Source organism: Protomyctophum parallelum, assembly GCF_964188405.1.
Source record: "Protomyctophum parallelum genome assembly, chromosome: 23".
NCBI classification, from domain to species: domain Eukaryota; kingdom Metazoa; phylum Chordata; class Actinopteri; order Myctophiformes; family Myctophidae; genus Protomyctophum; species Protomyctophum parallelum.
The window spans coordinates 4,775,449-4,789,307 of NC_139715.1; the positions used below are offsets into that span (position 1 = coordinate 4,775,449).

Here is a 13,859-nt window from a genome sequence, read left to right on the forward strand (position 1 = left end):
TCAATTTTGAGCTTCATGGCAAACGTTCTGAATACTTATGCACAGGTGATATTTCTAGTTTTTTATTTTTTATAAATTTACAAAAATCATAACAAAACTTCTTTCATGTTGTCATTATGGGGTATTTTGTGTAGAATTCTGAGGAAAAAAATGAATTTATTCCTATTATCAATAGGGCTGTAACATAAAATAATGTGGGAAAAGTGAAGCGTTCTGAATACTTTCCGGACTGACTGTATGATCTCAGATTTTTACACTCTGCAGGCTTTGGCAAGTGATGCTGCTGTGGCCACAAAAGTGCAACTGCAATGAAGTGCAATGGCAAGTTATCACTTAATGGAATCTGTCCATGAAGAACTTGGCAAAGAAAATGAAGAAGATGCTGGTATGGCAGAAGTGCTTGTGATTCAGATTTGATGCAACTTAACACAACATTGGCGTAGATAACGTTGACCTGCTCCTTCACACACACACAGGGGATGCATTTCTCAGAACATGTTCATATGTTCTGACAATCTTTTCAATCATTTCAGGTGGGGTACTATTGACGAGCAAACTCAAAATCCCAGTGAAAGTATCAGCTCTCCTCTTCTCCAGGAACTGCCTGTGTTGGTGAACCTGCAGCATGAGGTCCATAGTTTTGTTTTTCAGCAGTTCTGAGGAATCTGTCCTGCAGAAAAGATCAGCATATTTTTTGAAGCATCTGAAAAGCTCCCTTTGCACAATCTGATCACGGCCATCCTTTATAGCAAACCTGGAGCCCAAGTTGACAAAGAAATTGTCAAGAAGATCAAAACATGTCTTCATCCTGAACCTGAGGTCGTAAAGAAAGCCCTCAAACTCTTTGAGAATCCAGTAGTAGGCTTTGTGTTTATTGCGCCTGCGATCGCATGTCTCCATGTCCTGAATAGTAATATCATTAGAGAACACTCTTGCCATTACATCATGACGGACATCTTCAAAAGAAAATATGGGTGTCTTTTCTAGCATCTCAATGACGATTACATCAACCTGAATTTCTCCAAGACACCCTGAAAAATTGAAAGGGCACGAATCTGTCTTCCTCTGTAACCGCTGCACAGACTCCTTTTTCGCAAGGTCATGTGTTTCCTTGAAGGCATCTGTTGCTGCCTGGCCCATTTTGAGATATGTTTTCATCTTTTCAGGTGTAATAGGAATCTCTTTGTCAGATGCAATTGCACTCTTCAACTTGTGCTTGATAACTTGTGCAGATGTGTCTGCAATATATGAGCTATCTCTTGAATGATCTTTTGCAGTCCGTGCCCAATCCTCCGCCTCTTTGAAATCCTTTTTCTTCAGGTAATAGTACCTCGATAGTAACTGAGCAATGATGGCATCTTTTTGAAATCTTTTAGATGCATTCAGCAGAACCATCTCTTCCAACCCAGGAGTTTCCTTTTCAATATCATGAATTAGTGGAGAGAAACGAGACATCTCTTCCTCAACTGAATGAGGTCTCTTCACCAGCATGACGTGAACATCCTGCATGAGTCGGTCTTTGCCTTGTGTGCAATCATAAAGCTTGTCTGTGGTGAGCAGTAGATTGATAATCTCAGCCTTATGTATGTTGTATTTTGTTGTAAGCTCCTGCAAACAATGCAGAGCAATACTTGCGTGGATCATCTTCACAGCCTTGTACACAACGTTGTCTTCAACTGAAATGATATTAATCAGAGTGGAAAACTTCCCAAATCCATCTTCAGTTCTGACAGATCCACAATAAGGCTTGGGCTGAAGTCCAAGGAACTCTTCACAGAGAGAGACAGAGAGTGATGCACCCTTGCGGTATTTGCTCATCAGAACTAAAACAGCAATAAGCTGTGCAGGCTTCTGATTAATGCTAAAACCTTTGAGGGTGTTTCGAGCCACACCTTGAACATATTCTTGAGAAAAGTTCTTTTTCATGATCATGAACCCATAGAAGGTTTCAGCATTTTTGTGGGTTTTTTCAATTTCCTTGAGTTTTTGCTCAAACTGTTGCTGCTCTGTTTCAGAGAGATTGTTGCCAATGAACACCTTATCATCAGTTGATTCAGACTGTTCCTCTGCTCTCATGCAGTTTAGTATAATTACCAGTGGGGATCTGGCCTGGATGTCTTTCTTAATGCATGCTTCTTCAACAAGCTGCTGCAATTGAAATACTTTGTCCATTTCCTCAAAGTCATCAATCATTAACAGGACAGGGATCCGAGGTAACTGCTCCCCATGGTCATACGTCAGAAGGCTGACAATGTGGGCGGCAGCTTCAGCCAAGTCAGCCTTGCTGTCTTTTAAAACAGCACATCGGTAGTCATCTTTTAGAGCCCAGAGTATGTGCATGGCCAATGTTGTTCCGCCACATCCAGGCACGTGCATGAGACTGAAGGACACGCAAGCTTTTGACAAGGAACGCAAACTTGGTATGAGCGTTTTAATGATTAAGTCAAACTGGTCTCGTCTGATAAATGGCATAGATCCAGGCTGCTCAGAGAAAAAGAAGTTCCACCATTCCGCCTTTTCACCTCTGTAGAAGTTTTCTTCTTTGAGGACCTGGTCCACGGTTCCGCCCTCACACTGGTTTACACACAGGATATCTAAAGTGTTCAGAGTGCGCTCTGCTTTCTTTTCCAAAAGCACTTTGCTGCCTCCGCCACAGGCCAGGAAACGATTTGCTCTGCGGTTTTTTGAAAAAAGACTAAGAATGGTACCACTGACTTCTGAAAAACTGAGCTCACAGATGCACCTTCCAGAAATATTGATTCCACAGCGAGCTTCAACCAGGTCCTTCCAGCAGTTGGAATCATTTTCATTTTCACAGATGCAAAGGATTTGCTCTGCACCTCTGAGTTCCTGCCAGAAGATGCTGAAGGTCTCTACAAGAGGGTCCATCTTCTCGCTTACAGTGGACAAGAGTAGAAAAACGACAAGGAATCTCTTTTGTGTAAGTATATCCTTCCGACACAAGAATGAAATTACATCTCGAACTGAGGCTCCCTTGTCCATCAACCAGTCTTCTGTGTCTGATGGTGGCTCATCATTTAAACCTCCATTGCATAACACCCAGCTGGTGTTTCTTGTCAATTTCAACTTGCATGCAATGTCTTCAACAGCTTCTGTGATTTTATATTGTCCTGGGAAATGGACGTTTACTGCCATCTGCTCATCAAAGTACTTCTGCAGCCCATGTTTTGCTGATTCAGGATCAAAGTCCAAAACAGCTGTTGGGTTCAGTTCCTGAAGGAATGCAAGTGATTCCAACTGGATTGGATGTGATTTGTTTGTTACTATCACATACTGTTCAAAGTGTGACTTATCTAGGGAGCCAGTCCCACCTGTTATCATCTGGCTCAATCTGGAGCCATGGAAACTGGTTTGAACCATTTTGAGGTGTTCCTCCTCTGCTTGATTTCTGAGTTGCGATAGCTGTGCCACACTGTGAACAAATTGGTCGTACTCTACCATGGGTTTTGCAAAGGATGTTGGTGCAAGGAGATCTCTACTGCTGCTTCCGTCACGGACAAAGAACTGTTTCTGTTTCATTTCAACATTGCCTGTGTCCTTAACTTTGGTCTTCCTCTTTGCCGTCCTGGTATCCAGACTGAAAACATGGTAGATGTCCTCTTTACAGATACTGTAGTTAGGTACAATGTCCACTTATATCACGCACTTATAAGACGACGTCATGTTCTGATTGAGAACCTCCACAAAACGGGGAGGCTTGATGCACCTTGATGCAGTGGTCTTGTGTTTATGCTCAAAGTGGCCCTCAATGCTATGTTTCAAGGCATTTGCAAATGCCTCTTTGTCACTGACAGTCACTCCCAACACCTGACCATGTTCAAACTCAGGCTTGTCTCCTACACCAAAATGGATGGTTCCATTGGTTCGACTGTTCATGCACGCTGCTGCAAACCTAATCACCTCAAAAGTAAACTTGTTTAATTTGCTTTCCTCTGTGGTATGGACGTAAGCTTTGTACTCGTGACAGGGTTGGATGAGGTCTGTGGCACCTGATTCTATAATATCAAGAACGCTGTTCTCTATGTACCTACATGTGTCATGGTATCTCTGAAAAGGGTATGGCTTGCATGGTCTACCAGTCTGGCTTCCAGAGCCTGATGCCTGCTCTTTCCTCAAATTCAAAAGCTCATCTCTGGCACGAATGATCAGCTTTGTAGGGCCAAAGGTTATACCCAACTCTTTAAAATCAGACTGTTCTAAAAGTAAAAGACTAGATCCATTAATGTCCTGCTGAAGTAAAATGTCTGCAAATTCAGCATCAATGCCAGCCTCCTTGAGAGCCCAATTTCTGACTTGATGTTTACTCCAATCCTTGATGTCAGCCGACATATTCTCCTCTTCACTCTAAAACAAAAGGTTTCATCTCACTTAATCCAAATTATGGAATAGTATTGTTTTAAGTTGATGTTAGTGATAAAAAGCAGTGTGACATTTTACTTTCATTACATTTCACACTTCTGAGGTCATGTTGACACTACTCTGGCTTTTGTGTTCCAAATTAAATTAAATTGCTTGATTAAATATTTAGACATTTTATATTAACATGTTCACATAACTTCAAACTCCATGTTAACCATGTTTGACTCGTTGAAATCTACTAATCAAATGATTCCCAAGCGCGGCGCACGCTGCAGCTCACCGCTCCTTGGCTGCGGCTCGCCGCTCCAAGAGATGGGTCAAATGCGGAGAACAAATTTCACTGCGGTAACGTGTGACAAATCGTATGACTTTGACTTTGAAAACACGTTCCTGCTTCTGATGACTGAGATTGCCATAATGCACGCCATTCATTTTTCAATTACCTTTTTTCATTCCCCCTCTCCCAATTTAAAAAAACAAATTGTTAGCATGGAATTTGAAGTTGAACTAGAAACAAAATTTCAAGAATTTTTACTGGGTGCCTGAAGCTCGCCAAGTCTGTGCAGCATTTGAGCCACGGACCACCATTTGATGACATTTAGCCTCTCAGAAGGGTCCATTTGGTTACATGTGAGCCAGGTCTCCCCATTGACTCTCAATGAGGTATTTTGTCTTAGTTCATTGCGCATTACGTTGCCACCAACATTCTAATGCTAACATGCTAGCATGCTAACATTTTAATGCTAACATGCTAATGCTATCATGCTAACATGCTAATGCTATCATGCTAACATTATAATGCTAACATGCTAATGCTATTATGCTAATGCTAACATGCTAATGCTAACATGCTAACATGCTAATGCTAACATGCTAACATGCTAATGCTAACATGCTAATGCTATCATGCTAACATGCTAATGCTAACATGATAACATGCTAATGCTAATATGCTAACATGCTAACATGCTAATATGCTAACATGCTAATGCTAACATGCTAATGCTAACATGCTAACATGCTAATGCTATCATGCTAACATTATAATGCTAACATGCTAACATGCTAATGCTAACATGCTAACATGCTAATGCTAACATGCTAATGCTAACATGCTAACATGCTAATGCTATCATGCTAACATGCTAATGCTAACATGATAACATGCTAATGCTAATATGCTAACATGCTAATATGCTAACATGGTAATGCTAACATGCTAATGCTAACATGCTAATGCTAACATGCTAATGCTATCATGCTAACATGCTAATGCTAACATGATAACATGCTAATGCTAACATGCTAATGCCAATATGCTAACATGCTAACATGCTAATGTTAACATGCTAATGCTAACATGCTAATGCTATCATGTTAACATGCTAATGCTAACATGCTAATGCTAACATGCTAATATGCTAACATGCTAATGCTAACATTATAATTCTAACATGCTAATGTTATCATGCTAACATGCTAATGCTAACATGCTAATGCTAACATGCTAATGCTATCATGCTAGCATGCTAATGCTAACATGTCTGAGCTCTAAGGGTCCATTTGGTTTCGTGTTACGTGTTTCCCCGATTTTCTCCATTGACTTTCAATGTGTGTGTGTGCGTGCACATGTGTGCATGTGCGTGCATGTGCGTTCGTGTGTGCGCGTGTTTGAGAGGTGGTCAACTTGACCTTGAATCATTAACAAAGTATCAATTTCACCTGGGCTAGGGCTAGTCTATGCGAATGCAAACACTATTGAAAGTTAAAACCACACTGACTCAGTGAGAGAACGTATGTCCGAACAAATTGCTCTATCGCAAAAAGTAAACGTCAAATGCGATTTTCGTGGTATTGGTACGATAAAAAACGTGGTTATGAGAGCGAGTTAAGAAATTGTGTTTGTGATGAAAAAATTGCTGACTCATTCATGCATTTAACATGGAGTTGTATGACATATTATGATGGTACACCTGTCGCTTTCAGGGCTGTAGTTCATGTACCGTATGAATCTGGGCTGTGGTTGTGACATTGGGTGAAAGAGGACGAGTGTGGCTACAAAATTACCGAAACCCATGCGTGTAAAGTTAATATTTGGTGCATTTTTCGCGTAGTTTATTGCGAGTTACGTCGGCACGGTAACCCAAAACGGAAAGAAAAGCACAAGCACACCATTCCCGGCCGAGCCGCACGTTTCGATGTATATATTGTGGGGCTTTGGTAAACCGTGCGGCCGGCCATAGACGTCAAAGTTTCGTGTCTTGATTATTGCGATTAAGTATGTGTTGCGGATTTCAACCTGTGTTTCTGCCATTGCATGGCAGGCACCCAGAATTATTGATTTATTCTGGGTGCCTGCCATGCAATGGCAGAAACACAGGTTGAAATCCGCAACCAATACTTAAGAATAATTATCATCAAGACACGAAACTTCGACGTCTATGGCCGGCCGCACGGTTTACCAAAGCCCCACAATATATACATCGAAACGTGCGGCTCGGCCGGGAATGGTGTGCTTGTGCTTTTCTTTCCGTTTCGGGTTACCGTGCCGACGTAATTCGCAATAAACGACGCGAAAAATGCCCCATGCAAAGTCAATGGGGAAACGCGGGTAAAAACAGAAAACGACACGTTACTTTGGAGCCACATTGCTCTGGCATACTGTTACGTAGAAACACGATTTAAACCTCAAACAGCACACGAGGCCATCGACTTTGTCGTGGTTCAGACGGAATTCGAATACGTTGCACGGTTTGCCCGCTGTCGCAGTTCAAAGTGTGTGTGGTCTGAGCAAAAATCTCGACTTGCAGTGTCGCACCGCCAGAGAGAGAGCGGGTCAGAGGGACAAGACATTGTGAAGACTGTAGCGAAATTCTCCGAACAAATCGTCCTCACGGCCAAAATATTAACTTTACACGCATGGGTTTCGGTAATTTTGTAGCCACACTCGTCCTCTTTCACCCAATGTCACAAGCACAGCCCAGATTCATACGGTACGTGAACTACAGCCCTGAAAGCGACAGGTGTACCATCATAATGTGTCATACAACTCCATGTTAAATGCATGAATGAGTCAGCAGTTTTTTCATCACAAACACAATTTCTTAACTCGCTCTCATAACTACGTTTTTTATCGTACCAATACCACGATCGCACACGGCGTACCTCAATGTCTCGGGTCACTCACGGCGAAAACAAAAATCGCATTTGACGTTTACTTTTTGCGATAGAGCAATTTGTTCGGACATACGTTCTCTCACTGAATCAGTGTGGTTTTAACTTTCAATAGTGTTTGCATTCGCATAGACTAGCCCTAGCCCAGGTGAAATTGATACTTTGTTAATGATTCAAGGTCAAGTTGACCACCTCTCAAACACGTGCACACACGAACGCACATGCACGCACATGCACACATGTGCACGCACACACACACATTGAAAGTCAATGGAGAAAAACGGGGAAACACGTAACTCTGTCATTTCTCGACCGTTTCAGAAGCAGGGCGGCTCGCCGGAACCGGGCCGCCCCCCTGAACGAAACCAAATGGACCCTTACAGCTCAGACATCTTAGCATTAGCATGTTAGCATGATAGCATTAGCATGTTAGCATTAGCATGTTAGCATGTTAGCATTAGCATGTTAGCATGATAGCATTAGCATGTTAGCATTAGCATGTTAGCATTAGCATGTTAGCATTAGCATGTTAGCATTAGCATGTTAGCATTAGCATGTTAGCATTAGCATGTTAGCATGTTAGCATGATAGCATTAGCATGTTAGCATTAGCATATTTGCATGATAGCATTAGCATGATAGCATTAGCATGTTAGCATGTTATCATTAGAATGTTAGCATTGTTAGCATTAGCATGTTAGCATGATAGCATTAGCATGTTAGCATTAGCATGATAGCATTAGCATGTTAGCATGATATCATTAGCATGTTAGCATTAGCATGTTAGCATGTTAGCATTATCATGTTAGCATTAGCATGTTAGCATATTAGCATGTTAGCATTAACATGTTAGCATTAGCATGTTAGCATTAGCATGTTAGCATTAACATGTTAGCATATTAGCATGTTAGCATTAGCATGTTAGCATTAGCATGTTAGCATGTTAGCATGTTAGCATTAGCATGTTAGCATGTTAGCATTAGCATGTTAGCATGTTAGCATGATAGCATTAGCATGTTAGCATTAGCATGTTAGCATTATAATGTTAGCATGATAGCATTAACATGTTAGCATGATAGCATTAGCATGTTAGCATTAGCATATTTGCATGATAGCATTAGCATGTTAGCATGATAGCATTGGCATGTTAGCATGTTATCATTAGAATGTTAGCATTGTTAGCATTAGTATGTTAGCATGATATCATTAGCATGTTAGCATTAGCATGTTAGCATGTTAGCATTATCATGTTAGCATTAGCATGTTAGCATATTAGCATGTTAGCATTAACATGTTAGCATTAGCATGTTAGCATGATAGCATTAGCATGATAGCATTAGCATGTTAGCATGATAGCATTAGCATGTTAGCATTAGCATGATATCATGTTACCATTAGCATGTTAGCATTAAAATGTTAGCATGCTAGCATGTTAGCATGTTAGTATTAGCATGTTAGCATTAGAATGTTGGTGGCAACGTAATGCGCAATGAACTAAGACAAAATACTCATTGAAAGTCAATGGGGAGACCTGGCTCACATGTAACCAAATGGACCCTTCTGAGAGGCTAAATGTCATCAAATGGTGGTCCGTGGCTCAAATGCTGCACAGACTTGGCGAGCTTCAGGCACCCAGTAAAATGTCTTGAATTTTTTTTTCTAGTTTATACATACGATGCGCAGCACATCCTTGTCAGAGAGAGAGAGAGAGAGGGGCGGGGGGGGGGGGCAAGCCTCAGGAAAGCGTCACGAGGGCTGCAAATGCACAGATCTGTGCATCAGGAATGAAAATCTACTGAGTGACATAGTTTGACGTGACGACAGCGGGGGGAATTCCAATCGCGCCCGGGCGTGATACGCCGTGAAATAGACAGCGGGAGGTGGTACCTAGCGGGGCAATGTTAGCTTAACCAACCAACCAACCAACTCATCCTACTTTTCTATCGTTTGTGAAGTGAGTCGTAAATCATGATTTAAATAGCTTGTTCATGGTCTAATACATGTGTATAAGGCATATTTATAAAGCAGTGTTGGCAGTGGTGGCATTTGAGGCGACAACTCCATAAAGACATAAACTACATGTATTTGCCATCAATAGGAAACATCATGAAATCGGAAACATAGCAGATTGATGTTGTGGTTAGTAAGTTCTGAGAACTAGAATACATGATTTGCCAATAGAGATAGCAGAGGATGGTTTCGATCCATCGACCTCTGGGTTATGGGCCCAGCACGCTTCCGCTGCGCCACTCTGCTCTGAGCTATTATGCAAGATGGAAATGGAACCTACAATCTCTATAGATTAGGTATTTATGCAGTGCAAATTGTTAACCAAATGTACAGAATGTATAGTCAAGTGAAACCTGAGGGTAGACATCTATTACGAGCATGTACAGAATGTATAGTCAAGTGAAACCTGAGGGTAGACATCTATTACGAGCAAAGTGATATTACGGTGAATTCATCTCCAGAGATTAGTGACTTTCTTTCTCGCCCCCCTAGTGGCCTAAAAGTCTGGGAACTCAAATTAGTTCCTTTCTCACTTAGCTCTTGGGCATCTGCAGAAGTCCCAGACATGTGAAACCAAAGTTTGCACATGTGTGGCAGTGGTGGGATTTGAACCCACGCCTCCAGAGAGACTGGAGCCTAAATCCAGCGCCTTAGACCACTCGGCCACACTACCTGGTAATACTGTACTCAGCTGATGCCTACTCTTTGCTCTTAACTCAAAGCAGGCAAAGCAGACGGCCACAATTGAGGAGGTTGTCAGGAAATGTGATTGGTGTTCCCAGAGTTAAACTCTTCAGAAGGAATGGTAGGTTGTCTACAGCCTTGGCAGAGGATGGATTATGTCAACAGGCACAGAATATGCCACTTGTGGTAACTCACCAGTGGAGTGAGCTAGTGTTGAAGTTTCGGTACTTGAATTTGGCACCTAAAACCTCAACTGGCAGCGGTGGGATTCGAACCCACGCCTCCAGGGGAGACTGCGACCTGAACGCAGCGCCTTAGACCGCTCGGCCACGCTACCACAATCTGTGAAGAAGTACTTAATAGTTAATAGTTTGTTGATGACTTTCAATACAAGCCATGTTTCCAACTCATCCTACTTTTCTATGGTTTGTGAAGTGAGTCGTAAATCATGATTTAAATAGCTTGTTCATGGTCTAATACATGTGTATAAGGCATATTTATAAAGCAGTGTTGGCAGCGGTGGCATTTGAGGCGACAACTCCATAAAGACATAAACTACATGTATTTGCCATCAATAGCAAACATCATGAAATCGGAAACATAGCAGATTGATGTTGTGGTTAGTAAGTTCTGAGAACTAGAATACATGATTTGCCAATAGAGATAGCAGAGGATGGTTTCGATCCATCGACCTCTGGGTTAAGGGCCCAGCACGCTTCCGCTGCGCCACTCTGCTCTGAGCTATTATGCAAGATGGAAATGGAACCTACAATCTCTATAGATTAGGTATTTATGCAGTGCAAATTGTTAGCCAAATGTACAGAATGTATAGTCAAGTGAAACCTGAGGGTAGACATCTATTACGAGCAAAGTGATATTACGGTGAATTCATCTCCAGAGATTAGTGACTTTCTTTCTCGCCCCCCTAGTGGCCAAAAAGTCTGGGAACTCAGATTAGTTCCTTTCTCACTTAGCTCTTGGGCATCTGCAGAAGTCCCAGACATGTGAAACCAAAGTTTGCACATTTGTGGCAGTGGTGGGATTTGAACCCACGCCTCCAGAGAGACTGGAGCCTAAATCCAGCGCCTTAGACCACTCGGCCACACTACCTGGTAATACTGTACTCAGCTGATGCCTAGTCTTTGCTCTTAACTCAAAGCAGGCAAAGCAGACGGCCACAATTGCGGAGGTTGTCAGGAAATGTGATTGGTGTTCCCAGAGTTAAACTCTTCAGAAGGAATGGTAGGTCGTCTACAGCCTTGGCAGAGGATGGATTATGTCAACAGGCACAGAATATGCCACTTGTGGTAACTCACCAGTGGAGTGAGCTAGTGTTGAAGTTTCGGTACTTGAATTTGGCACCTAAAACCTCAACTGGCAGCGGTGGGATTCGAACCCACGCCTCCAGGGGAGACTGCGACCTGAACGCAGCGCCTTAGACCGCTCGGCCACGCTACCACAATCTGTGAAGAAGTACTTAATAGTTAATAGTTTGTTGATGACTTTCAATACAAGCCATGTTTCCAACTCATCCTACTTTTCTATGGTTTGTGAAGTGAGTCGTAAATCATGATTTAAATAGCTTGTTCATGGTCTAATACATGTGTATAAGGCATATTTATAAAGCAGTGTTGGCAGCGGTGGCATTTGAGGCGACAACTCCATAAAGACATAAACTACATGTATTTGCCATCAATAGCAAACATCATGAAATCGGAAACATAGCAGATTGATGTTGTGGTTAGTAAGTTCTGAGAACTAGAATACATGATTTGCCAATAGAGATAGCAGAGGATGGTTTCGATCCATCGACCTCTGGGTTAAGGGCCCAGCACGCTTCCGCTGCGCCACTCTGCTCTGAGCTATTATGCAAGATGGAAATGGAACCTACAATCTCTATAGATTAGGTATTTATGCAGTGCAAATTGTTAGCCAAATGTACAGAATGTATAGTCAAGTGAAACCTGAGGGTAGACATCTATTACGAGCAAAGTGATATTACGGTGAATTCATCTCCAGAGATTAGTGACTTTCTTTCTCGCCCCCCTAGTGGCCAAAAAGTCTGGGAACTCAGATTAGTTCCTTTCTCACTTAGCTCTTGGGCATCTGCAGAAGTCCCAGACATGTGAAACCAAAGTTTGCACATTTGTGGCAGTGGTGGGATTTGAACCCACACCTCCAGAGACACTGGAGCCTAAATCCAGCGCCTTAGACCACTCGGCCACACTACCTGGTAATACTGTACTCAGCTGATGCCTACTCTTTGCTCTTAACTCAAAGCAGGCAAAGCAGACGGCCACAATTGCGGAGGTTGTCAGGAAATGTGATTGGTGTTCCCAGAGTTAAACTCTTCAGAAGGAATGGTAGGTCGTCTACAGCCTTGGCAGAGGATGGATTATGTCAACAGGCACAGAATATGCCACTTGTGGTAACTCACCAGTGGAGTGAGCTAGTGTTGAAGTTTCGGTACTTGAATTTGGCACCTAAAACCTCAACTGGCAGCGGTGGGATTCGAACCCACGCCTCCAGGGGAGACTGTGACCTGAACGCAGCGCCTTAGACCGCTCGGCCACGCTACCACAATCTGTGAAGAAGTACTTAATAGTTAATAGTTTGTTGATGACTTTCGATACAAGCCATGTTTCCAACTCATCCTACTTTTCTATGGTTTGTGAAGTGAGTCGTAAATCATGATTTAAATAGCTTGTTCATGGTCTAATACATGTGTATAAGGCATATTTATAAAGCAGTGTTGGCAGCGGTGGCATTTGAGGCAACAACTCCATAAAGACATAAACTACATGTATTTGCCATCAATAGGAAACATCATGAAATCGGAAACATAGCAGATTGATGTTGTGGTTAGTAAGTTCTGAGAACTAGAATACATGATTTGCCAATAGAGATAGCAGAGGATGGTTTCGATCCATCGACCTCTGGGTTATGGGCCCAGCACACTTCCGCTGCGCCACTCTGCTCTGAGCTATTATGCAAGATGGAAATGGAACCTACAATCTCTATAGATTAGGTATTTATGCAGTGCAAATTGTTAGCCAAATGTACAGAATGTATAGTCAAGTGAAACCTGAGGGTAGACGTCTATTACGAGCAAAGTGATATTACGGTGAATTCATCTCCAGAGATTTAATAGTGACTTTCTTTCTCGCCCCCCTAGTGGCCAAATAGTCTGGGAACTCAGATTAGTTCCTTTCTCACTTAGCTCTTGGGCATCTGCAGAAGTCCCAGACATGTGAAACCAAAGTTTGCACATTTGTGGCAGTGGTGGGATTTGAACCCACGCCTCCAGAGAGACTGGAGCCTAAATCCAGCGCCTTAGACCACTCGGCCACACTACCTGGTAATACTGTACTCAGCTGATGCCTACTCTTTGCTCTTAACTCAAAGCAGGCAAAGCAGACGGCCACAATTGAGGAGGTTGTCAGGAAATGTGATTGGTGTTCCCAGAGTTAAACTCTTCAGAAGGAATGGTAGGTCGTCTACAGCCTTGGCAGAGGATGGATTATGTCAACAGGGACAGAATATGCCACTTGTGGTAACTCACCAGTGGAGTGAGCTAGTGTTGAAGTTTCGGTACTTGAATTTGGCACCTAA

The 13,859-nt window shown here is 42.4% G+C and overlaps 1 protein-coding gene across 1 annotated transcript; it reads right to left on the minus strand.

The window, feature by feature from the left end:
• Nucleotides 1–462: 462 nt before the first annotated feature.
• LOC310854120 (sterile alpha motif domain-containing protein 9-like) lies at nucleotides 463–4,351 on the minus strand (the record flags this gene model as incomplete). Its single annotated transcript, XM_083758635.1, is given in 2 exon segments — nucleotides 463–3,654; nucleotides 3,658–4,351. Coding segments are annotated over 2 exon segments (3,885 nt in total). The 5' UTR covers nucleotide 4,351.
• Between the last annotated feature and the right edge of the window lie 9,508 nt (nucleotides 4,352–13,859).